Genomic DNA, 27815 nt, shown 5'->3' with positions numbered 1-27815 from the left:
AATATTTGCTTTCATTCTGAGGATGCCCTACAAATGCATGTTAGTGAAAATGAATGTGCACAGGCCAATCCATTGTTGAGGCAGGATGGAAGTTTGTATCCCATAACTATGTTGGCATGTATTTGCAAAAACTGTGCAAATTTAGTTCAAGAAATACAGAAATTCATCATGGGTTCCAAAACACCAGATTGTACAGATTTGTCAAATATGTACAGTGAACATATTTTTGAGACCTCTAATATTGTGCCTGAATATGCATGGGTTTGTACATATTAATGCACTACTTTTACAAGCACTTGTGATACACAAAAACCTTTTATATTAAAATATAATACTTTTATTAGGATTACCGTAACTTACATATATTTTACATTCATGTCAGTATTTTGAAATCAAGGATTGATATGTTTCCCCATGGGATCTTATGTGGCAAGATTTTATTTTAAAAGAGAGACAAGAGGCCGCTGTCAGGTGCTGGCTCTATTATGAGTTTCTGAACCTGAAAGACAAAAAAAAAAAATTAGAATGTAGAGTACATGACATCACATAAAACACAACAGGGCTCAAAATGGAGTCTGGCATAAAAGTGTTTGTACTGCGTCACATAACCAAATCACAATTTTTTTCCTGTAATTTCTTTCAGTGCAAAATTTAAAGCGATTCTAAAAAAGGTTAATTTTTTTTCCAGAAAATAACAAATGTCCATACTTACTGTGTGCAGTGGTTTTGCACAGAGCAGCCCGGATCCTCCTCTTCTCGGGTCCCCCACAGGCTCTCCTGGCCCCTCCTGTCAGGTGCCCCCACAGCAAGCGGCTTACTATAGGGGCACCCGCTGCTCTTTGTCCATTCATACACGGATCCGCTGCTTGGCCCGGCCCTTTCTCTCCTCATTGGCTGACTGGCTATGATTGACAGCAGTGGGAGCCAATGGCTCCCACTTGCTGTCTCAGCCAAATGAGGCAGAGACCCGTGACAGCCAAGGGTGTCATTTACATTGCTGGATCGTGACGAGGCTCAGGTAAGTATTGAAGGGGCTGGGGGCACTGCTGCACACAGAAAGTTTTTTTACCTTCATGCATAGAGTGCCTGAAGGTAAAAAACCTTGAGCCTTTACAACCACTTTAAGGCCTGTGTCAATGGACATTTGTTTGCTTCAAGCAGGTTTTGCAAATCTACAATGGATTGGAATGTAAAACCCACTTAAAAAGCAGGCAAACACATCTGTCAATTACGGAATGATGTCAACAGTTTCTTAAACTGACACAAGCCTTCAGCCTATCAACAAATACCCTTGCTCTTATTCATGCATGAAAAACTGGATTTTTTTTTGTTTACTCACAGTACTCATATATTCTCATAAATTCTCTGAGTTAATTGACAGATGCAGCGTTCTCTTCTTTACCCATAACCAAGTAGGGTTTTATAGCCCCACCTACAGGAGTAGGACACTAGGCAGAAAAAAAAAAAAACTTTGGCACCTCCTATGGGCAGTCCTCTCTGGGCATAAAACCCCCTCTCTGCTATAGGACTCCAGTCAGTCACAAGCAGTGTCAAAAGGAGAAAAAAAATTCCAGAGGGGTGGGTTCTGTGTCCGTCAATGAACTCAGAGAAAATTATTTTAAAGTGAGTAACAAAAAAATCCCGTTTTCTCTTACATTCATTGACGGACACAGCGTCCTCTTCTTTATCCATGACTAAGTAGGGATGTCCCCAAGCAGTACCAAAATGAGGGGTGGGCACACCAGCTAATGTAGAAAAAAAACCCAGAGCACATGCCAAAACTCAGAACCACCCCAAGGGGTGCTCAGGAATTTTAAACAGCCGTCTGAAAACCACTGCGGCCAAAAACAAGCACTGGAGGATGAGAACACATCACCTCTATAAACATAGGCAACGTGTGGCAGAAGACCCAGTCACCTCTTGCAAACACGACAAAACAGACTCCTGATGTCGGAACGCTCATGAGGTGCGAACCGCTCCGGCAGACAGGTAAGGTAATATCCTGCACACTAAAAGGCATATAACTGCACAATGGTCAGTCGAATCCAAAGAGAAATAGTGGCAGAAAAGGCTACCAAGCCAGTCTTCAGACCATCCGTGAGCACAAAGAAAAACAGATATTTTGAAAGGCAGCCAGCAGAGAAAGGTACACGCTATCACATGAACCACGTCCATGAAATGCAGATCCACCACCTTAGGAAGTGCCGGTTGAGAACACAGAAGTAAGGACAAGTCATCATTGAAGGGAAAGTCCGACACCACCTCCAAAAGAAGAGGAGGGTCGAAGCACCACTCATCCTGTGGAAAACCAGGTAATGCAGTGTACAGGACAAAGCTGCCAACCCCGAAACTGTCCGAGACAAAGAGACTGTGACCAAGAAGGCAATTTTCTGTACAAGCATAACTAAAAGATTATACTGAACGCTCTCAAGAGAAGGCCTCAGAAGAGCCAACAATACTAAATTCAAGGTTCCACGGAGGCAATGCAGAGCTCACCGGAGGCACCATATGACGAACCCCCTCTTGAAAGTGCGCACCAAGAAAGTGCAGCTCCGGGATGCTGAAAGAAAATGGCCAGAGCAGAGATTGGACCCCTAAAAGTGCTAAATGCTAGTGCTTGATCCACACCACTGTGGAGAAAGGCCAACACCTGAGCCTCTGAAAAGGGGCAAAGATGGAACCCCAGAGATTCGCACTAACCGTTTTCTCCAGGTACGATGACAAATCTACCAGGAGGTAGACTTACAAGCCATTAACAGTCAGAATCACCAAGCCACACAGGCAAAGCCAGCGATGGTAAAGCAGAGTGGAACACTGGCCCTGATATAGAAGATCCCCTTGAAGAGGCAGATGCCAAGGAGTGTCCTCCAACACCGCAACACATCGGTGTACATGGACTGTAAGGCCAGTCTAAAGCCACAGGATGATCGGGACCCTCTCAGCCTCCATTGTGTGAAGTAGACAGAGAATTAATGGCGAAGAACGTGCTGATGCCACAGTACCAGCAGCACTTCGTCACATCCGCCAGGAGTTCAGCGATCATGCCATGAACCATAGCACTATTCAGTTGAGACATGACTCCAGTAGAGACCTGTCTCCCAGCAGAAGCAGAACCACACTTCTGGGAAAAGGGACCCCTTCCCAATCCAGCATCTGGTGGCTAAAATAACGCGCTGGCCAGTGTACAACTCCTGGGGCATGCACAGCAGACAGTCAGAACAAACCCTTTGGCCATCCCGGGATGTGAGAAGCCTCCAGAGCCGCTGCTGTCCTTTCTGTGCCCCCTGATGAGTGACATGCCATCATGGAGGAATTGTCTGAGCGGAGCCAAGTCGGCAGACCCCAAAAGCGATCTGTCCAATACGTTATTGATAACCTGCTCACCCAAGCTCCAGAGCAGTGATGGGCAGCCAAGCAACCTTCAGAGTCCAGTCGAGTCCAATCCAAAGACTCCATCCCAGCCCGACAGGCTGGCAACCACAGTGACCACAGTCCCCTGAGGAGGAAGAAAGGACCTTCTGTTTCGTAGAGCCAGTGACCACAGCCACCAGAGGCGATAGGCCAACTGCCCCCGATAAATTCGAATGCCCAGGGCAGAAAAACAAGTCCCTTGGATAAGATCGCCCTCTACAGTGTTCTTGTATGCAACTGGACATAGTAAACCACTACGAACATAGCCACCATCATGCCCAAAGCCGGAATGCTAAAAACGCAGGGAGGGTCACTTGAGAGACCAGATCTGCCGGACCACCGATGAAAGTTTCTATAGTTTGTCTAATGGGCAAAACCCCTAGGCCAGCTCAGAATCGAGGATCAGCCCCAAATACACCAAGCATTTGGATAAGGTCAACACCGACTTCTGGAACTCCTTTGGAACTGTGAACAGGTGGAGTAAGAACCAACTGAACTGCTCCGACTCGGGCAATGAAATATCATTAGCCGAAGAAGCTATACAGGGCCTGCAGACAGTCAGCAAGAACCACAGACTCAAAGTGAAGAACCTGCCTGGCGGAAATTAATGCAAACCCATTTTGTAGCAAGGAGGAATGTATTCATGGACCCACTTAGCGGGAATAAGGGAAGTCCACTGACCCGGCCCCCAGCAAAGGCATCCCCCCACCCTAGAACTCGTAGGCTTCTGGGGCCAGGGATGCTTGGCGCCATCCACAGAGCCTTTGTTGTGGACCCAGGGGAATGAAAAATCTGCCTATGCGCCAAGAAGTTAGGTCCCATTCTCCTGCGTGGGCCTTTTCCCTTCTTGAACAAAAAAGAACCCTCGTCACCGAAAAGGTTCTTGACCATATCGTCCAGCGCAGTCTCAAACAGCCGGTCTCCTGGAAGTCCGCCAAGCATATTTGGAGGTCTGATCAGCAGACCAACACTGGACCCACAGAACTCGCTACAGCACTACCACCAAAATGGAAACTTTTGAGGAATGGAGCTGTGTCAACTGACACGTCACAAACGTACTTTAGGCCCTGGAACAAATGGCACAACAGCTTCACATGCGCTTGAGGCAAGTATCTAGATGTCAAGGCTTATCGGGGAACCTTGACCCAATCTGTTCAATGCAGGGATTCCAGGACAGGCCAGAATGCAGACCTGGTGATGGTGAACAGGGAACGGGCCACCACCTCCGACCTGCGATCCGCAGGACCCTTGCAGGAGGGAGATTTCTCACCAGTGCCTTGGTCAGCCAGGATATAGGAGGGCCACCACAGGAAGAGAGGTCCACTTCTCCTGGAGAAACTCTTCAAAGCGGTAACGTGCTTCAAAGCGATTGGGGAAAAACAAACAGGCACTTTGGATGACCTCAGGTCTTATTGCAGCCATGAAAGCGGCGAATACGCTGATCCCTGTGTGACCACTGCAGCAGAGGACCCATATTCTTCCTCCGAGGACTTCAGGGAAGGGACATCAGGATTGTTTTGATGAAACACTCTAGAGCCCGCCCGACCACAGGGAGTCCCCCCCTGAACGCGTGGATCTCCAACGTTCAGCCACAGTAACCCAGCCCAGAGGATAGGCTGCGCCTACAGTGCCTTCCCATACCACCGAATGTCCTAGGGCACAGGAACCAGGCATGGACAAGCCCCACCTACTTGACCTCCAGGCAGAAGCAGGGGGGACCTTGTACCAGGGATCCTTGTGTGAGACCCCAGGCTCCAGCAGGAGCACAAGCATGTGTAGAGGGAAACACAGGCTGCCACCGCAATGATCTGAAATTATAAAACTGTCAGTGTAGTGCTTAATTGATGATACATATAACTATTATTGGTAACTTGTCACCTACCAAATGTAGAGGTGTAGATCATGTGAGCTACTGCCAGCAGGACACCTGGAAAATGGCACCGACTGGGACTACACAAAGATGGCCACCAGCAGTCGACCCATCACTAGAGGCAGAAACCTTGAGAAGTGCCTGGAGGCAACAAGGCGATGCCCCAGCCCGCCTGCAGTCTATCCTTCCGAGACCTGCCCCTCCTGATGCGGCGCTGGCCTCTCACTGGACAAGGCAACTAAACTGGCAGAGAGGGGTGTCAGATAAAAGCAGCAAGTATCACCATGCAAAAACTGCCAGCCTACCTCAAAGGTTAGCCCAGGCCAGAGTGCAAGCAAGCAAGCCTCTGTCTGGGGGGTGGGGAGGAAAGCAAGCCACCATCAAAGTCTGGGGGGGGATTGAAGGGACCCCACAGGGCCGACCACCCCAGGGAGCACCCAAGTCCTCTGCCAGACCCAGGGAGGGAAGGGAGGGGGCATTTTTACTTACCAATCCCTGGAGTGTGCAGGTAAGTCTCCCACGACAGATTCTCCTCTCCACCAGAGAGTGGGGGGCTGTCTGCCAATGGTAACACTGACACAGACTGTAGGCACCCGGTCATATGTGTCCCTGCTAGACGTTTAACTTGCTGGCCACCCCTGTCCGTGGGGCATCATTGCGGCCAACCCAGCTAACAGGTTGCACGCGCTCACTGATCAGACTGGGGTGACCACTGGATCTAGATTATCCAGCCTGTCTGTTGACAGAAGATCTCCACAGGAAAAAATAAAAGGCCATGGGACCATAAGTCCCAAAAGAAAAAATACGTCCATACACCTGAAGACACTAGGCAGAATGACTGGAGTCCTATAGCAGAGAGGGGGTTTTATGTCCAGAAAGGACTGCCCTTAGGAGGTGCTGAAGTTTTATTAGGTGGGGCTATAAAACCCTACTTAGTCATGGATAAAGAAGAGGACATTGTGTCCGTCAATGAACATAAGAGAAACATGGTTTTAAACATATAGCACTTTTTTAATGGTGGCACTTGTGACATCTAGTTGCAGACACTGTAAATGGTCTAGTTATTACCTGTTTAAATTTGGGATGGGAAGAGTCCTGCAGTAACTGTAAGATCACCCCTTCACTTGTGGTTAGAAAAGCTCCACTTTGCTTAAGGCGGTTAAGAGCCACAAGACGGTCCACCTGACTGACAAAACAATCATCCTGTTACAATGTATGATATTTCTCAAAACACAGAAGATACTTATTATTATACAGTATTTATAAAGCGCCAATGGTTCGCTCAGCGCTGTACATTACAAAGGGGGACAGAACAATACCAATACAATGCAAAACATGAGGGGATCGAGGGCCCTGCTCTTTCGAGCTTACAATCTAGGAGATACTTAAAATAGAATTCTAGCTTAAACCTAACTCGTGTTAAAAATGTCCCCTCCCCCTCCTAAACACGTATGCGGACTAACCTGTGTAAAAAAGGTGAATATACCTACCTATTTCAGTCTGCTCCAGTCTGGTTACTTCATCCACTGTGTAAGCCAGCGGAAGCTGCAGGGAAGAAGAGAGATTGCTCGATAATGGCAGGTAAATCCTGGAGCGAAGATGTCACCCATATGTTCCTATGGGCCATTCGTTGTCAACGTCCCATTCCCTGCAGCTGCCTTTAGCTGACACAAGGGAGCCCGATCATGTGACCAAACCAAAATTGGCTGAAGATAAGCAAGTATATACACAGGTTAGCCAGCATAGGTGGTAGGAGGATAGAGGGGATATTTTTAGGGCTGGAATTACACTTTTAAATGAAGGTAAACAAAATGAATGTCATATTTCCCCTCAATACCAAAGGGCTTGGTATGGATGAGAGAGGGGACTCCACACCGTTTTTTTTTTATTATGGTGCCGGTTTTTAAATGTAATTACCACTTTTTTTTTTCTTCACTATAACTCAGAGATTCAGCTGTCACTTTCCCCCCAGCTAACAGAGAAAGTTTCCTTTTAGTTTATTTCCCAAGTTAAAAGAAACAATGTTTCCTTTTAGTTTCTTAAAAGAAACAAAGTTTCCTTTTACTCTGGGGAAAGTGACAGCTATTTCTGTGAGCTGTAGTGAAGAAAAAAAAGAAGCCAGCAATTGCATTTAAAAATTTGTAAACCGAGGCATTATTTTCAATGGATCTTCATTCGTAAACCGAAAATTACGTTAACAAAGGCGTTTGTAAACCGAGGTACACCTGTACAGGCAACAGCATAGCAGAGGATCTGTATTCCAGATTGCATCCTAGTGCTCAGAATCTCAGGGGGATAGAGTTCTTTTTTTAAATCTAGTTTTAGAGTTATATAGTTATAGAGATTGTTTACTATTCAGTTACCCCTTGTCATGAATATGCCTGATGTAATAAAAAAAGGAAACAAAAAACATACCTGCGAGATGAGCAAGCATCAGCTACAACATGGACATCAAAGCCCTTTTCCAGAAGATCCAAGGTGGTACTCTGAAAAAACAATTAGTAGAACAGATAGTTTGAAACAGGAACAAGATGGATTACCAGTAACAGGGATCAGTTATCAGGTAAATGTGTCCAGATCTGAATGAGGGTAGGAAACACTGAGTGTAAACCCACTGACACTCTGTTCTGTCATATCTACTATCTCAGCTTTGTGGCGCCTTTCTTTCCCTGTAATTGTCAGTCTCTAACTAGGAGCAAGAGCACAGGTGTCTGTATTGTACAAACTGGGATGGTAGGTGTGATATGGATACATAGGCCACAACAGAGCAGAGCACAGTCACCAATAAAAAGGGACAAAACTTTTTTTTGTTCATTGTGAACAGAGTGCGTAAGGGTTAAAACCTCTCCTACAGTTATTTTCTCCTGTATGTGTCCTGCTGAAGAACTTTCCATTCATTTCATTTATTCAAAAACGCACTCTCCGCTCCTCACAAGACCTCCTACTCTCCAGTTCCCTGGTCTCCTCCTCCCATGCCCATCTCCAGGACTTTCCCCATCCTCTGGAACTCACTACCCTAATCCACCAGACTGTCACCTTCCCTCCTCACCTTTAGGCGCACCCTGAAAACCCATCTCTTCAGAGAAGCCTACCCCGCCCTCACCTAATTGCTAATCTCCTCCACTCCTCCCACCACTCCACCCCCCACAGCTATTTCCTCCTGTACCACTCTCCCCTCCCTCCTAGATTGTAAGCTCCAAGGAGCAGGGCCCTCGAACCCCTCGTGTATTGTATTGTTACTGTACTGTCTCCCATTATAATGTACAGTGCTGAGCAAACCGTTGGCGCTATATACTGTATAATAATAATTTCTTGTCCTGAAGCCTCTACAAGAAAGGATAAGAAATTTCAACAAAGGGACAGAACTGTTGTCTTCAACAGTTGTCACTGAAACATTTGTCCCCAATGAAAGTAAAGGTCTTGTGACAATTGTAAAATTTTGGATTTACATCACTTTCTCAGTGACAGTGGTCAATAGGAAAATTGAGGGGTGAATCTCTCCAGAGGGAACACAAACCGCAAAAAAAACCAACAAAAAAACCCCCAAAAACCTGACAGAGGGTCTAGCCCTTCCCTACTCTATTCAAGACAAAACAAAACATTGCCTTTACATACATATGAAGTACATATTTTTTCCTTTGGTAACTAATATTTACACATATGGCCATCAAAACTATCTTTAACAAAATGTGCTAAATAGTATCCTCCTCTAACAATAAATATTCAGCTACAAATACCGTAATGCAGGCCTGTGTCTCAATGCCGCAGAGAATAATAGAACGTCTCTCAGGAAAGGACTGGAGTTCCTTCTCCACTTCCGGGATCAACATAGTGAAGCAGGTCTTGGAGTATTTCTTGATGCCATCAGTTCCGAGCTCTGGCACAGTGGGACCAAGTCCTTTAGGGTATTGTTCAGTCACTATAACTGGTATCTCTAAAATTTTGCCAGCCTGTAGATAAATAAAAGTATATCTAAAGCCAATGACTAAAATCTCATGTAAGATTTAACAGAATTTCAGGTAGGTATTTTTTTTGTTTTTGCATGGTTACATTGATTCAACTTGGACCAACGTCATGCATACTTCATATTTGTTGATCCCCATGTAAATGGATAATCACTGTACTAGTTACTGCTACAACAGTGATTGCTGCTAACTTCCAGGTCCCATCTTCCCTGCTACATAGTGAACAGAAGGGGTTACTCACATGGCACAGGCACCATTCACAGAACACCTTGCAATTTTCTCAATGAATGCAATGCAATCTAATTGGACAAGGTGAAAAAATGGGCAGTGACATTACAATCTCCACCTTGTTCAATGAGAGAATACTTTGCATTAATTGAGAAAAATGCGAGGCGTTATGTGGGACCCAGAAGTGATTTTTCACTTCCACAGAGATCCCACAGATATGACATAACTATGGAAACAAAGCCATACCTGGAATTCAGCTTTAATGTAAGTCCATAAATTGTTTTCACTCTGTTTAAATCTGCTGCTTTCATTAAACCCATACCTGGTGATCCTGCCATAAAGGTCCTTGTCGTGGTACTTCCTGATATTAGAGTGAAAAACTGTCTCCCAGTTTTTTTCCTATAATGTCATTGTCACTTATGCCCCTGAATGAAGCTACAAGACGTCGTGCTGAAACACACACTGCACAAGTATGCTCCACTGTTGCCACTATCAGGAAGACTGAACATGATGTGCAGTCAACAATGGATTGAATGCATATAGACAGGAGGTGGCTGAAAGAGGATTTCAGCAGCACTCATGTAACGGTAAAACAGTATTTTTTTCAGATATTGAGTTTTATAAAATGAAATGTGCTCAGTTAGGGTTTACATCTACTTTAAAGGATAAGTTCATCTTTAGTAACATGTTATGTTACACCCGTATTTAGAGTGTAACATGTTATTATGCTGCACCCCCCATGACAGTGGGAAGGGGTTCTTCTACCCTGCAGCTGCTGTCACATTTTAAAATCAGCACAGAAACTACAAGCCACATCTGCCACCATGGCAGGCAGCTTGCAGTTTTCAATGAAATGAGGAAATCTCACACTGTAATGTCTACAGATATCCAACCCCAGGCAAGTCAAAACCCTCACACTTCTAGAATGTTCTAGTTAACAGACACCAGTGAGTGAAGAAAAGTGTTGTTAACTACAATATGTAAAATTACTCTAATTTCCAAACTCCTGGACTGTGTTGATCTTGATGACTGAAGTTGGATGTCCTGGTCATTAATATCAATTTTTTTAATTCTTTATTTAGAAGGTTCACATCCAAAAAATGACAGTAATAACATAAGTAGTATGTAGATACATCTGAGGCGGCAATGATTTATGATATTGGTTGAAAAACCACTTTAGCATGCCTTAACCACACTTTAAAGTGCCTTAAATGCTATGATGATTAGTAGCTTGATGAATCAGCACCATTGTGTTTAAAACAAACTTATATAGGCTTTTGGTTTCTTTCATTTTTGGCAAGTTTACTTTAACTCTCCACCAATATATCTTGAGCCCTTTTGTGTATTTATTGATGGTTCTTCTATTTACATATGTATAATACTCAAATACCTTACAGTTTCTCAAGGCAATTTCACACACCCCCTGCTAAATTGACTCCACTTTGTGATATAGTGTGGTGGTCCTATAATAACATTTGTGAGCTTGCAATGATTAAACTTGCCTTTTTGCACATTTGAGTCTAACTCTATATAAATCCTGATACCCCAGATCGCATAAACTCTTGGCTAGTAAAGCAAGGTGTAGTACATACAGTGCATAGCTGTTGTACATACAGTGCAGTATATGTGATGCGTGACAATTCTCTAATTGAAGCATGTTTTCTTCAGAGTCAGAAACGACAAAAGGTAAAACAATATAGTTCAACTGAAAACATTTCTCAATGCTGCACTATGGAATATGCATTAGTAAAACGGGTGCTGTCTATCGGCCATACTGTCAGAGCTTAGGCTTGCCAGGGCATTTTCCTGGGGCGGGATTCAGTAGAGGAAGAAAGGAGAGGTGAAGAAGGGGGATGTCTAAAGGATAGCAGGGAGAGAAGAAAAAAAAAAAAAAAAAAGGGGGGGGGGGGGGGGAAATCAACATATTACATTAATCTAACGATGATCCTGACTGTATCTCTAAATCTCAATGCTGACATGATAGGATTGGTCACAACTAGAGATGAGCGAATTATTCAAAAATTCGGTTCGGCTGATTCGCCGAATTCGCCGAAAAAATTCGATTCGATCCGAATATATTCGCCGCAAATTTAACTTATAAAAAGGGTGTTTCTAGGCTTCAGAGAGCCTTTATATTAGTGCAGAACACTGTACCTTTAATTTAAATGCCCTTGGAGTCTGCTGGGGAAGAGAAATAATACTGTCAGTCAGTATGACATGCAGATGAGTGCCGTCGATCTTAGAATCACCGCACACTTCACTCATTTGGGCAGTCACGGGGCCAAAACCAGAGTGTGGAGCCACAGTGTGGCGGTGGAGGCAGCAGCAATGGGAGGCCACACAGCACCCTATGACAAAATGGAACCCACCAGCAGTGTGAGGAGACCTGAAAGTGGCACATGGCAGAGTGTGGCGATGGAGACAGCAGCAATGGGAGGCCGTACAGGGACCCATGACACACTCTGGACCTGGCAGCAGCATGAGGAGGCGGTACAGGGGCCCACGACAGATTACGGGCCTGGCAGCAGCATGAGGAGTCGGTACGGGGGCCCATGGCAGATTACGGGCCTGGCAGCAGCATGAGGAGGCGGTACAGGGGCCCATGGCAGAGTGGCGGAGCGTAAGCAGCTAAAATTGAAGGCCATACAGAGGCCTATGTTAAAAAGTTCCCCCAGCAGCAGCGTGGGGAGACCACTATCAAGAGTCCAATGGCAGAGTGGCGGAGCAGAAGCAGCTTCAATTGAAGGCCATACACAGGCCTAGGTTAAAAAGCGGAAGCCGTCAGCAGCGTGAGCAGACGACAGAGACACATGGCGCAGGGTGGCGGTGGATGCAGCAGTATTCGGAAGCCAAACACAGGCCTCGGTTAAAAAGCGGAAGCCGTCAGCAGCGTGAGCAGACGACAGAGGCACATGGCGCAGGGTGGCGGTGGAGGCAGCAGCAATGGAAGGCCATACAGCACCCTATCACAAAATGGAACCCACCAACAGTGTAAGGAGACCTGAAAGTGGCACATGGCGCAGGGTGGCGGTGGAGGCAGCAGTATTCGGAAGACATACACAGGACTAGTTTAAAAAGCGGAAGCCGTCAGCAGCATGAGCAGACGACAGAGACACATGGCGCAGGGTGGCGGTGGATGCAGCAGTATTCGGAAGCCAAACACAGGCCTCGGTTAAAAAGCGGAAGCCGTCAGCAGCGTGAGCAGACGACAGAGGCACATGGCGCAGGGTGGCGGTGGAGGCAGCAGCAATGGAAGGCCATACAGCACCCTATCACAAAATGGAACCCACCAACAGTGTAAGGAGACCTGAAAGTGGCACATGGCAGAGTGTGGCGATGGAGACAGCAGCAATGGGAGGCCGTACAGGGACCCATGACACACTCTGGACCTGGCAGCAGCATGAGGAGGCGGTACAGGGGCCCATGACAGATTACGGGCCTGGCAGCAGCATGAGGAGTCGGTACGGGGGCCCATGGCAGATTACGGGCCTGGCAGCAGCATGAGGAGGCGGTACAGGGGCCCATGGCAGAGTGGCGGAGCGTAAGCAGCTAAAATTGAAGGCCATACAGAGGCCTATGTTAAAAAGTCCCCCCCAGCAGCAGCGTGGGGAGACGACTATCAAGAGTCCAATGGCAGAGTGGCGGAGCAGAAGCAGCTTCAATTGAAGGCCATACACAGGCCTAGGTTTAAAAGTCCCTCACAGTTAATTCCAATAACGAACTCTACTCCTCCGTGCAATCTACTTACGAGACCCTGGGCAGGTCTGGGTCCAATTTGTGGTAGAGACTGGTTTTGTTCAGCCATGCTTGAGCGAGTAATAACAGGTCTGTGCTGCCCTTTGGTGTCTGGCTTAATGCGCACAACACTGAACGTCCCAGCGTTTGTCAACGATTTGCCGTTAAGTGATGCAAACCCGCTGAACCACGTTCATGAGGAGCCGGTACAGGGGGCCATGAATCAGTATGGACCTGGCAGCAGCGTGAGCAGACGACAGAGGCACATGGCGCAGGGTGGCGGTGGAGGCAGCATTATTCTGAAGCCATACACAGGCCTAGGTTAAAAAGCGGAAGCCGTCAGCAGCGTGAGCAGACGACAGAGACAAATGGCGCAGGGTGGCGGTGGATGCAGCAGTATTCGGAAGCCAAACACAGGCCTTGGTTAAAAAGCAGAAGCCGTCAGCAGCGTGAGCAGACGACAGAGGCACATGGCGCAGGGTGGCGGTGGAGGCAGCAGCAATGGAAGGCCATACAGCACCCTATCACAAAATGGAACCCACCAACAGTGTAAGGAGACCTGAAAGTGGCACATGGCAGAGTCTGGCGATGAAATCAGCAGCAATGGGAGGCCGTACAGGGACCCATGACACACTCTGGACCTGGCAGCAGCAAGAGGAGGCGGTACAGGGGCCCATGGCAGAGTGGCGAAGCGTAAGCAGCTTAAATTGAAGGCCATACAGAGGCCTATGTTAAAAATAATAACATGTTTGGGGCATGATTCATGGCGGATTTAGTCAGTTGTGTCAGGAACTGGTGGTTTGAAATCCAGACTAATCCACGCCTGATTCATTTTCACAAACGTGAGTCTCTCCACACTTTGGGTGGACAGTCGTGTCCTCCGCAGAGTTACAATACCTCCTGCCGCACTAAACACGCGCTCCGATGCCACGCTACTGGCCGGGCATGACAGCCTTTCAAGGGCAAATTCAGCTAGTTGGGGCCAAAGGTCAAGTTTCGTTGCCCAGTAGTCAAGGGGATTGTCTACCTCGGTTGGCAGGGTGCTGTCCAAGTAGGCCCAAGCCTGTTGTTTGAGGTCCTGCTCCAGGTCCACCTGATGCTGCTGCTGCGGCTGGTTAGTAGTTTCCTCACTGCGCTGGTGAAGAAAGCTACTCATCATCGACTGCAGACTGAGGCAGCCGCTGCTGGTGGAGCTGCCACTGTTCCTACCACCCCACCCCTCCCCTGCTGCCATGGCAGCGGAACGCGAGCGCACAGGGCCCACAGTGTCTGAGGATGGACGTTGGCGCAGAAAGGCAGAGACCAACTGACTACATAGGTGGTTTTTATAGTACTTTATTTTGGCCTCCCTCTCAGCAGGTGTGAAAAAGGCCACCATTTTTGAACGGTAGCGAGGGTCCAACAAGGTGGACAGCCAAAAGTCATCCCTCTGTCTGATGGTTATTATTCGGCTGTCGCTACGCAAGCAACCGAGCATGCTATGGGCCATTTGTGCCAAGGAATGCGAGGGACTCCCTGCCTCCATCTCCACAGCATACTGCCACGGTGCGTCTGGGTCCTCTGTCTCCTCCTCCTCTACCAGATGCTCCTGCTCCTCCACTCCTGTCCGCTGAGTGGAAAAACCACCCATTTCACTCAATAATTCCTGAGCACCAATGTCCTCCTCTACCTCCTCCTCTTCTTCCTGTCCTGCCCCCACAGGGGTCATGTGGCGTTGAGATCTGTGCGCCACGTCTACCGCACCCTGACCAGCCATTGTTAACAGCATTTGTTCCAGGACGTGCAACAGAGGAATGACGTCGTTCATCCCATAGTCCTGCCGACTCACGAATAGTGTGGCCTCCTCAAAGGGCCTGAGCAAGCGGCAGGTGTCACGCATGAGCTGCCAATGGCTGACATCTAAGTTACACAGGGGAGTACCTTTATCCGCTTGTAACATCAGGAAATCGGTGATGGCCTTTCGCTGTTCGTAAAGGCGGTCTAACATATGTAGGGTTGAATTCCACCTTGTTGCAACGTCGCAGATCAAGCGATGCTGTGGAATTCCGTTCTGCCGCTGCAGCTCAAGGAGGGTGTGCTTTGCGGTGTAGGAATGGCTGAAATGCATGCAAAGTTTACGTGACATTTTAAGGATGTCTTGCAGTGGGATGGTGGATTTTAGGAACCGCTTGACAACCAGATTGAACACGTGAGCCATGCATGGCACATGGCACAACCTTCCTTGACGCAGAGCAGACACCATGTTCTTTCCGTTGTCGGTCAACATGGTTCCGATTTTCAGTTTGCGCGGAGACAGCCATCTGTAGATTTCTCTGTTCATTACACTCAGAAGTTCCTCCCCTGTGTGACTATGTTCGCCAAGGCATACCAGGTGCAGCACAGCGTGACACCGTTGCGCCCTGCACATGTGATATGCCGGTCGGGTAATGGGACTTGGCACGGGGGTGGCGGCTGAGGACACGGCGGAAGAAGAGGTGGTAGAGGCGGACATCTTTGCTGGACCAAGGACGTGCAAACGTGGAGGCAAAAGCGGCGTGACCTGTCCAAGTTGCTGGTGCGGTTGTGCCGGCAGCACGTTCACCCAGTGGGCCGTAAATGACATGTACTGTCCCTGACCGTAGTTACAGCTCCACACGTCGGCGCTGCCGTGCACTTTGGCAGAGACCGACATGCTCAAAGACTGGCCCACCATCTCTTCTACATGTGAATGCAGGGCTGGCACTGCCTTTTTGGCGAAGAAATGCCGGCTTGGCACTCTCCACCGCGGCTCGGCACAAGCCATCATTTCTCGGAAAGGTGCTGAGTCCACCACTTGGAAAGGGAGGGACTGCAGCACCAGCAACTTGGACAGGAGGACGTTCAGCTTCTGCACCGTCGGGTGCGTGCTCGCAAACTGTTGTCTCTTGGAAACGGATTCCAAGAAAGACTGCTGACGGAATCCGTGAAGAGGAGTAGCAGGAGAAGGAGCATCTGAACGAGCGGAAGATGCCAACGAGCGACAACTCCCCTCAGCAGAGGTGTTGGAGCCTTGACTGGCTGATAGAGGGCGATTGACGTCGGGTGACGGAGCAAGTAACGGAGCGGGTGATGGAGCGGGGGCTGGGGCAGGCAGAACCGCCGTATCTTTATCACGGTTTTCCCAGGCCACCGAATGGCGACGCTGCATATGCTGACGCAACGCTGTAGTCCCAACATTGGCCCCCTGGCCACGCTTAACTTTCTGGCCACATAGTCGACATACGGCTACGTTTACTTCCTGGGGCGGCTTGACGAAAAATTGCCACACCGCCGAGTAGGAAACTTTGCCCCCGCTACTCCTCACTGGCTGACTGCTACTTCCTCTGTGCACACCGGCACCACTACTGGCCGTGGTGGTAGGCTGCAGTGGAGCTGGTGCTCTACTCCGTGCCGTTTGGCTCCACTGACACTGCTGCGACCCTGCTGCCTCCTGGGCAACCCACCGACTGTTTTGCTCGCTGGCAAGCTGGCACCCTCTTCTCCTGATGATGCGGAAGCAATAGCCTGATGACGACGAGGCTGCCAAGTGCGATCAGCCTCATCATCATCAATTAGGGTCTCCGCGTCACTACTAGCCCCCTCGGCTGCGTGTGGGTCAGGAGACAGACCTGTCTCTAGACCGGCTACCGAGCCACTCTCCTCGCCAGTACTTCTTCGCCTGGCTGCTGAAGAGGCGGATGTCTCCCCCCGTTCCTGACCGCCCTCTGTTAGCTCTTCCTCACTGTACAGTGGGGCTGAGCCCACAGCATGCGATACTTCGCTTGGTGAGGGAACACCAAAGGACAGGGGCAGGTCGAGGACACGTGATTTCAGTGGGCTTGCTCCCGGGCCATGCCAACTAACGGTTGTGTCTGACGTACCCACCGACCGTTGGCTGTAGGTGTCAGAGGTGACCTGGGAAGAGGAAGACGACCGAGTCAACCAATCGATGACGGCAGGGTTGTCGGTGGAGACACGACCGCTGGATGACACCGGGAGCACTGGCCTCTGGCTGCGACTAGTGCTGCCTCGACCCCTTCCTCTGCTGCCACGTCTGCTCGCTCCTGAAACATTGCCTCCTCTGCCACTCCTCTGCGTGTTGTCTGACATACTCTTTAATTCAATAAGCACCCCAAAAATAAAACCGGATTTAACTCTTTGAACGTACAATAGTGGTTGTGAAGCAGAAAGTCAGTTTATTTAGCACAATCGGTCAATTGCAGCTTGCCGTTGGCTGGAAACTGTACGTTTATGTCACTGGAATGCACTAATCACCCAAAAAATATTACCGCCACCCGGCGTGTATATGGATTTAACTCTTTGAACGTACAATAGTGGTTGTGAAGCAGAAAGTCAGTTTATTTAGCACAATCGGTCAATTGCAGCTTGCCGTTGGCTGGAAACTGTACGTTTATGTCACTGGAATGCACTAATCACCCAAAAAATATTACCGCCACCCGGCGTGTAAATGGATCTAACTCTTTGAACGTACAATAGTGGTTGTGAAGCAGAAAGTCAGTTTATTGTACACAATCGGTCAATTGCAGCTTGCCGTTGGCTGGAAACTGTACGTTTGTGTCACTGGAATGCACTAATCACCCAAAAAATATTACCGCCAGCCGGCGTGTAAATGGATTTAACTCTTTGAACGTACAATAGTGGTTGTGAAGCAGAAAGTCAGTTTATTTTGCACAATCGGCAAACTGCAGCACCAACTGTGCACGACAGCCACCAAAAAAAAAAAAGGGTGTATGTCACTTTAAATTTTCGATTCTTTGATAGCTGTGGCTCTAAGTAACGATTCTGTGTCCCTGAGTAACGATTCTGTGGCCCTGAGTAACGATTCTGTGGCCCTAAAGTCTCTGTGGCCCTAACTCTGTCCCTTCATACACACAGGTCTGTCTGTCTTGAATGACCAGAGGCTAATGGAGAATTCTAAGATGGCCGATTTATAGCTCCACCATTACACAGTGCTGGCTGGCTGGCTGCTGATTGGCTAATGCGATCACATGTCATGAATGAATGCATTATGGGTCAGCGCGCCTTGTCTGCGCGCCTTTCCAGAGATCCCCGCTCCGTCGCCACACATGTCGCCGCCATTTTTTGGAAAATTCGATTCGTGCATCCGAAGTGTGCTAATCTTCGGATTCGGTGCGAATCGAATTTTTCCAAATCTTCGGAACGAATTCCACTTCGTCATGTTCGATTCGCTCATCTCTAGTCACAACCCTAACCAATACAGAAAAATGGCAAGCGCCAGACCATTGCAACACCAGGATTGGTGCATTGTCTCTCCCTCTTTAATTCAAATAATAAACACCTGAGGCCAAGTAGTAAGATTCCTGGATATGTGTATGTATGCATGCATGCGAGATAGGGCCCTAAGATTGTAAGCTCCTTCAGGACAGGAACTGATGTGTGTGTACAATACATGTTAAGTGATGCATAACTTGCCTGTGCTAAAAAAAAAGAAATAAAATTAATAAAACATAATCACACACCATGTCCTGTATGTACATAATTAGCCATGTGGGTCATTTTCTTACCTGCAGTAGCCTGGAAGCCACAGACACAATCTGAGGGAAGAACACAATGTTAGGTCTGAACTTCTCCTGCATGTCACATAAAAACAGGACACTAGACTTCTGGCCCAACCTTCCTAAACGCGTTAGTGCCATTCCAAATTTCTAAACATAAAAAAAGGCAGAGAGCAATTATAAACTGACACACAACACACATACGTTTGGTTCTTACATACTGATAATGTATTTACTGTAGGAATGAATAAACTGAGAGCAAGATCACCTAAATGACTGTTACAGCAAAACCTAAAATTGTTTAAAATAAGACCTGTTTTTTCATTAAGATAGTAAATAATTAGATTCTGGGTTTAATTAGGTAAAGATTGCTAGTTACAGGTCTGAGTCCTGGACTATTTCCACTGAGCACTGGCTGTGCACTGCCCCTGCCATATGAAGACACAAATATCCACAAACAGATTTTAAAGACATATATAAACACCTATGTGAAGCGCTGTCTCTCTAAATAGGAGGTGTCCTACCAATACTTCCCTTCAAAATCTCAATTAAATAAAAAATGTTTTTATATTTAAGTTAAAATTGTTACAACATAATACGTCCATAAAGACAACCCAAAAGTCCCAAAGTCCACTGTGAGTGCTTATAAATGAAAGTCCAAACATACTGATTACCACAGTGTCAGCAGGATACAAATCATTCCACACCATGTGACTTATAATGCCAAGGCAATCTTTCACCGCAACCACACAAAACTGTACCCCTTACTTATGGTTAGACCTCTTATGATATGGAGGTCAAATGTGCTAATCAAACATTCATGGGCATCTGAATGTTTGGTATCAGACTGACTGCACACAAGTGCTCTTCTTAGATCATTCAATATGCTCAATAGACCATGGATTCAGAGAAGAAACAAACAATATAAAACATTGCACAGATAGCTTGAATTTATTCACTAGATATACTCACAAAAAGTAGCAGCTTTAAACTCGCTGTACAGTGCGCATGAGTGGTGTGATGACGTCAGAAAACTGCCAGAGGAAAAGGTAAGACCCTGCTCCGTGCAATGCCATTACACAGAGCAGGAAAGTATAACAACTTTTTTTATTTCAAAAGCAAAAAACAAAAAAACCTTTACAATCACTTCAAAACAACATATGACCAATATTATACCATTTGTAGGATAAGCATTTTGCTGAATTCTAAGGGCTAGTGTACATGGCCATTTGAGATGTGTATACTTTAAATATATCACCCTTTTAAAACAAATATTTACATGCTCCATTACCTCTGATGATGCTGATTGGTGACAAATCATGTTAGGCGGGGCCTAGCCGGTGGCGTCACATGTATGCCGACATTGGAACCTCAGCGTCTGATTGATATTCGCTCTGATTCATTAACAAATTGTGAGTATATGTCTGTTTTTTAATAAACTATTTTGTACGATAGAACACCATTGTGGCTTCAGTTCAGTCTTCTTTTCGGAGGGACGTTTGTGACAATATGGTGTGAACAAGATGAGAGCTGGCTGTTAGCACGATCAGTGCCAATTGAGATCACACAGGCATGTATTGATCTCTTATTAATGAGATCGATGCTTCTGGTAAGAGGCTAATCATTTGGTTGGTGGTGGGAACACGATCGTTCACTTCTGAGTTTGATCACTTTTGGGATTGCAAATGGACTGAGCACCTTTATATACCGATTTGTTGGACTGCACTTTTATATTTTGGATTTCTGGACTTTCTATAATTTATTAAGCACAATATTTTGGTGTTGTCAGAATTTTCATTTTACTGATTATGAGCAGCGCACCAAGTGGTGAGCAAATATTCACATATGTTGAATGGCCTTTGCCAAACTGTCACGCTGACTTGTTTAGAGGAATAAAAGAAAAGCACAAACTGATCTCAATCCAACTATATGCCAGAGCCAAAAAAATCCATACACAGTACATCCCCTCACTTCCAAATTTCTCCAACAGGCCACAGAAATCATACAAAAGATATTCTGAGTTGAGCAAAGAAGGGTTAAAATGTATAACAGGGACTCTAATGTCTATGCCTGTCTGTTGACAAGTGTGTCCCCTCCACCATTTCTTATCCTAGTGTCACAGGAAAACATGGAACAAACTCCCCAGTGTGGTCACAGAAAAGAAAAAAAAAAAAGTATAATTTCAGGCTAAACCTAACTAATCTTAAAAATGCCCTCTCCTAACACCTATGCTAACTAACCTGTATTATAAATATGTGTATACTTAACTATTTTTAGGTCGCTCTCGTCCGGTCACATGATCTGGTTCCCCTGTGTCAGCCAGCATGGTTTCAGATGAGAGAGAGCACCTACATTGGGTTGGCCATAGGAGCCTATGGGTGACGTCACCCATTGGACCCCAAACCTGTAAGAAGGTCTAGCCCCTCACCAGCTACTACACTTACCTAGATCTTGCTATGAGGGCCATGGCATTGTTTACATCCCTCCACTGGCCTCTTGATCCAAAAAGTATGGAATCACCACTCTTGGAAAATGTTCATTCAATTGTTTAACCCCTTCCCGCCGACGCCTCCCGGCCCTTTAAGAGATTCAGACGCCGGGAGGCGGGGCGGTTGGGGCGTGGTTTAGGAATCATGTGACCGCCGTGATGACGCGTCACGGCGGTCACATGATCGGGAAAGGTCCCGTTCGAAAGAGCGGACCGGGACCTTTCCGTGAGTACCACACATGTGTGCTGGGAGCGCGCAGGGCGCGCGCTCTCAGCACATATGTATTTAGTTACATGGACGCAAATGTGCGGCCGCTCGGCGTCTAGGCCCAGACGTCGAGAGGCCGCACATTTGTGTGCGGCCGGCGCAAAGGGGTTAATTGTGTAGAAAAAAAACTAATCACAGACATGCCTCAAAGCTGTTTTCATGCAAAGTGGAGTTCCACTCACCCTGTCAAAAAATAAAAGTCAGCAGCTACAAAAACTGTAGCTGCTGACTTTTAAAAAACAGCCAGTTACCTGTCCCTCGGTACCGCGGTGTGTCCCTCGCAGCCCGTTTCACCAGCCATCCTGGATTCCAGGAGGCCGGCATCTTCAGTATGGGCACCCGGCTGTGATAGCTTGTGGCTTCATAGCCGGGTACCCACTGCACATGCGCGCGTAGAGCTGCGCTTCATGAATGGTCCTGTAGTCTTCTGGGACCTGTCACGTGTCCCAAAAGAGTACAGGAAGGGAGGGAAGGAGGACACCTTCCGTTTCCAATCGCCTAGGTGATTGGACCGGAAGTGGGAGCAGGTATCTGTCAAATTTGGGTACCTGCTCCCCCCCCCAAAGGTGCCAATCCTTAATGGGGAGCAGGGGAGCAGTCCTTAAAGCGGAACTTCCCCTTTTGGGTGGAGCTCCGCTTTCACATTCCAACCTTCTGGCTTTAACACTTAAAAAAAGAAAACTGTAGTCAGTTGCAACTGTTTTTGCAGATCAAGCAGAGGAAAAAAAATATGGAATCACTAAATTCTGAAGAAAAGATTATGAAATCACCATGTACTTTGCCGTTCTAAAACAAACATCTGCATCAGATTACATCTGCTAATTAGTATGCAGTTTACAAACAGTGCTTGCACACCTTGATGAGCTGTTGCACCAAGCTGACTGACATGAATCATGGATCCAACATGATAGATGTCAGTTGAAACAAAGGAGAGGATTATAAAACTTCTTCAAGAAGGTAAATCATCACGGAATGTTGCAAAAGATGTTGGTTGTTCCCAGTCAGCTGTGTCTAAAATTTGGACCAGATACAAAACAAGTCACAAATGTGTCCAGAGCCAGTGACTAGCTACCTTTGAATGCAGAAAACTATCCACATCCCATCTTCCGTGTGAACCTAGCCTAAAAGCTGAAGCTTAAAGTGTTACTAAACCCCGGACCCTGCATTCACCATATCTGATCTCCCACAGTACACACAACATGGAAATGCAATTATTTTAGTAAACAAACTGCTAAATACCTTTTCTCATCAGCAGTATATAGCAGTCTTGTGACTTCTATCAGTGTCCAGCAGAGCACTGGTTAAAGCTTGTAGAAGGTGCAATCTAAGATTTTATATTTTACCCAAAAATGGGTAATTTATTGCTTTTTTGTGCCCTAAAATTAAGTGCATTTTTTACTGAAATTTTGCATTTCCTAGACCTATGTGGTAATATCATGCAACATGAAAAATTGGAACTCTCATTATTTTATTCTCTAGGATGTTTGCTTTCAGAAAATATATAATGTTTTGGGGGGTTTATGTAATCTTCAGGCCTAAAATTATTTTTCTGCAAAAAAAACGCAAAAAGGGCTCTGGCAGCGACAGGGATAAAGAATAAGCCTGACAGTCCCCTTTGCTGACGAGCAATCAGTGCTCGTTATACTACAAGGTCTTTCTCCTCCCTGCTAGTTCCCAGGTGCGGTGCTGAAGTTCAACTTCAAATTGCTAGTACATCTAACACTTCCCTCCCCACAGACTGACAATAGCGCTGTCCAAACGTGCCCCTATAAATACTGTGGCTGCTGACTTTTAATAGTAGGGCACTTACTTGTCCATGCATCCAGCGGTACCCTGATCAATCAGATGTCTGGTACTGGTGCCGCCATCTTGACTAAGGGAAACTGGCGTGGAAGCCTTGCGGCTTCCCCGCCAATTTCTTACTGAGCATGCACGAAGCATGCTGCACTTTGTGAATGGGCTGCAATCCTCTGAGACCTTGGAAGTGCCCCAGAGGGCTGTGGGGGGTGCCAAACTTCCGGCTCAGTTTGCCATGGCGAACTCAGTCAGAAGTGGGAGTGGGTACCTGTTAAAATCTCAGCTTTTCTGACTCCTCCCCCCCTCTGCACTGCCACATTTGGTACATTTTGGGGGGGACAGAAAAGCACAGCTTCCACTGCTCAGCTTTAAGGAGCAGGTACCCAGTCCCACTTGGATCATCTGCTCCCTCTCTGCCCTCATCCTTCTGGAACACGTCGCAGGTCACAGTAGACTGCAGGACCTCTTACAGGGTGCAGTGTTTCTCCTGCATGAGCAGCAGGGAGCCAGCTGTGAAGCTGCAGGAACCACAGCTGGGTCAACATGGCAGCATTGGGGACCTGAAGACCAGTGAAGAACTAACCTGGCTGAGGACATCACTGGATCCCTGGACAGGTAAGTGTCCTTTTATTAAAGAGGAGCTCCAGGATCCCATCAAAAAAAATACTGTAGCTGCTGACTTTTAATATAAGGTGCAGGTGCTGCCACCTTAGAGTAAAGGAAACTGGAAGCGAAGCCTCGCGGCTTCACAGCCAGTTTCCTACTGCGCATGCTCAAAGTGACTGGTCCCGCAGTCTTCTGGGACTTGTGAAGATACCAACACCCCATTCCCCTACTGGGTGAAGTTCCACTATAAAAATCAGCAGTTACAGGATTTGTAGTTGCTGACTTTTAATTTTTTAACTGACTGAATATCCCCTTTAACTGCTTTCCCCCGCTCTATAGCAAAAATACTGCTAAAGGGTGGCAGGTGTGCGCAAAATCATGTATATGTGAATTTGCATCTATGGGTAGGGGCACACGTGAACCGTGCACGCTCTCTACCCACGCCGCCATTCCCGCCCCGTGATTGCTCGCCACCACCCGGTGATCGCCAAGTATTACTGTTGGGGGTAAGAACTGTATGTAAACAATACAGTTCTCTCCCGTCAGCTCCAGCACAGCCATACAAAGCAGTGTGCTTATAGTGGAAAGCACAAACACAGCTTCATAGTAAATCACACAGTTAACCCTTTGATTGCCTCAGATGTTAACCCCTTTTCTGCCCAGTGCCATTAGTACAGTGTCAGTGCTTTTTTTTTTTAGCACTGATCACTGTATTGGTGTCACTGGGGATGTCAGTGACACCAAGTCAGTTCCCCCCAGTGTCAGAATGCCGCCGCAGTCCCACTATAAGTCGCTGACCGACATCATTACTAGTATAAATAAATAAAAATTCCAGTATATAAAAGCTATAATTTTTGCATAAACCAATTAATTTACACATATTGGGATTTTTTAGCAAAGACATGTAGCAGAATACATTTTGCCCTATGTTTATGAAGAAATTGTATTTAAAAAAAATTTATTGGTCATGTTTCATAGCAAAGTCAAAAATATTGGTTTTGTTTCTCAAAGTTGTTGGTCTTTTTTTGTTTCTAGTGCAAAAAATAAAAAAACCGCACAGGCGATCAAATACCACTGAAAGAAAGCTCATTCTTAACCTCGGAAACCACTACAACTTATTCACTCCCTGGTTATCTCTCACCTTGACTATTGTAACTCCCTCCTCATTGGACTACCTAATCGCAGGCTATCCCCTCTTCAATCTATCATGAATGCTGCTGCCAGACTCATCCACCTTACTAACCATTCTGTATCAGCCACCCCTCTCTGACAATCCCTCCACTGGCTTCCCATTGCCCAACGGATAAAATTCAAAACACTAACAATAACGTATAAAGCCATTTATAACTCTGCCCCAACTTACATCTCCAAATATCACCCAAACCGTACTCTCCGCTCCTCGCATGACCTCCTACTCTCTAGCTCCCTTGTCTCTTCCTCCCATGCTTGTCTCCAGGACTTCTTCAGAGCTTCCCCCATCCTCTGGAACTCTCTACCCCAATTTATCAGACTATCACCTACTCTACACCTATCTCTTCAGGGAAGCCTATCCTGCCTACCAGTCCATCCCCCAGTTACTACCTTTTGTACCACCAGCCCCTCCCTCATAGATTGTAAGCTCCGAGGAGCAGGGCCCTCCTAACCCTCTTGTATGGAACTGTATTGTTGCTGTATTGTCTCCCGTTATATTGTAAAGTGCTGAGCAAACTGTTGGCGCTATATAAATCCTGTATAATAATAGTAATTTGTGGGGAAAAAAAGGACGTAAATTTCATTTGGGTGCAGCGTTGCATGACAGCGCAATTGTCAGTTAAAATAACACAGCGCCGTGTTGCAAAAAATGGCCTGGTCAGGAAGGGGGGGTAAATACTCAGAAGAGCAAGTGGTTAACAGAGATTATACAATCAGATTGTATCATGTGCCAGGAGCATAACACTGATCACATGGTCAGATTGTAACATGCATGGTGATAGATAAAATAAATCAACGACCGGTCATTTATCATGACATATATATATGTAACATGAGGCTGGAAATCCCTCCACACCTCGCACTAGGCTGACAGGACAATAAGGCTACGTTCACACTAGCTTTGTCAGCAGGCGTCAGACAGGCGTTTGGGAAACATTCTTAACGCTTCTCAAATGCCTCTGAAAATTCTGCACATGGCAGCACACAGTGCTGTTCACACGGAAGCGTTAGCGTCGCGGCAAAACTGACGCCTCTGGTTGAGTCAGGAGGAGTTGAAGCCTCCCATTCAAGTCTATGGTGCCATTTCGCAAACGCTTGACCGGCATTTGCAGTGCGGTTGCGAGGAGTTTGTGGAGCGTTAATACCATTTAAACTTCATTATAGGAGTTTGTGGTGCGGTTTTAACTCTTGGCAAACGCCTATCAACCGCCTCAAAATCGTGCATAGGGTGTTTTGGGAGCGTTAAAAACACTTCACAAACACCTAACGCTATAAGGGCAATTGGCAAGATTTAGAAATAAAGCCAAGTGTGAACGAGCCCTTAGGATCCATGTACACTGCAGCTGATAAACTCCCGTTTAGGAGATGTTCAGCAGTTTTTTTCAGCAGCCCCTGAACTCTCCTTAATGTTTTCCTATGTGTCCATGTACACATCGTCCTTTACAGGCAGTTGAGTTTACAATTGTTTTTTTGAACGCACCAAACTTGCGTTCAGGAATAGATTTTATCAGCGTTTCAAACGCCAAACACTTCTAAACGCGGCTAACTGCATTTATAAGCGTTTGGAAAATATTTGTAACTCTTCCATTTCCAGATGCTGTCCAGAGCCTTTCTCCATCATAACAAATGCATGCAAAGCGTTTTCCCGGTACTCAAATGGACCCGGTACACCAGACTTTGAGGTTTGCATGAAAGAAAATGTTAGACATTGCTGCAATAATTTCTGCACAGAAATGAGCCGGAACACATCCAAACACCACAAAAACACAGCTAATCTCAACACATACTGATCTCTCTGCTTTATTTCTATCTGAAATAAGTCAATTTTTTACTGTTTTCAGTGCATTCTGGGCATTTTGGAAGGTCTCCTGTGGTTATCTTTTAAAAACGTTTCTAAATGCAACTGCTCATAAACGCGGTATGCAAACGCGGCTAAACAGACATTTTTTTAACCTCCGTTTTCCATCAGTTTCCATCGTTCAGAAGAGTTTTTCAAACGTCCCGTGTACATGGGGCCTTAGGATGTGACTGAGACTACAGACCGAGGCAATGCAAGGGGAAGAGAACCTGTCTAGAAGACACTGGCAGCCGTGTCCTAATATCACACCAGAAGGGATCACACCGCCTCCACATGGAGCAGCTGCACCTTACAGCCACTAATACAGGGTGGTCACCTCACCCCTTTAACACCGAACACATATTAATGACACAGGTTCTGGGGCTGATGAAGGTGCTAATTCCACTCAGTGCCTCATCTGCATTACACGTGCCCAGCACCTGTGTCAGTAACACGTGTTCGGTGTTAAAGGGATGAGGTCATCACCCCCCAGTAACAGTACGCTGTAGACGAGCGACCTATAGAACACACTGAGCACAGCACTACTTCACCTTCACCGCACGTCACCTGCACACTTCCGGTATCACACCGCAGCTACAAAGAACAGCCAATCCACTTCTGTCCCGCCCTGATTTCCTAGGCTGCGACCAATGGGTGCCCTGTCCTAACCTCCAGCTATTGGCCAATCAGAGGAGGAGCTGAGTGGCATGTTTCAGTAAACGTCTGTAGACGCAGAGCGGCGGGGCGGGGTTATACCTGTGTGAATGGATCGCTGGCTTGTTGTGATGTCACGGATCCATACAATAAATACGTGCAGCGCTCCCTACCTACGTGTCTTGGTATTACTACAAATTCATTCCCTCATGGTGATAAAACAAAATGACA

General features: G+C 46.7%; 1 protein-coding gene across 1 annotated transcript; it reads right to left on the bottom strand.

The window, feature by feature from the left end:
- Window positions 1–314: 314 nt before the first annotated feature.
- ISOC2 (isochorismatase domain containing 2) lies at window positions 315–27604 on the bottom strand. The gene is made up of 6 exons (XM_089678634.1): window positions 27482–27604; window positions 18753–18893; window positions 9019–9231; window positions 7697–7767; window positions 6350–6467; window positions 315–499 (listed from the first exon to the last, which is right to left on the bottom strand). Exons 2-6 carry the CDS (start codon window positions 18882–18884, stop codon window positions 443–445), a joined length of 591 nt encoding a protein of 196 aa, XP_089534760.1. The 5' UTR covers window positions 18885–18893; window positions 27482–27604; the 3' UTR covers window positions 315–442.
- Window positions 27605–27815: the final 211 nt, after the last annotated feature.

This window comes from Staurois parvus, unplaced genomic scaffold (assembly GCF_062004578.1).
Source record: "Staurois parvus isolate SC_StPar_1 unplaced genomic scaffold, SC_StPar_1.0 ptg000207l, whole genome shotgun sequence".
NCBI classification, from domain to species: domain Eukaryota; kingdom Metazoa; phylum Chordata; class Amphibia; order Anura; family Ranidae; genus Staurois; species Staurois parvus.
The sequence above is the reverse complement of the archived record's forward strand: the minus strand, read 5'-3'. Positions and strand labels throughout refer to the sequence as shown.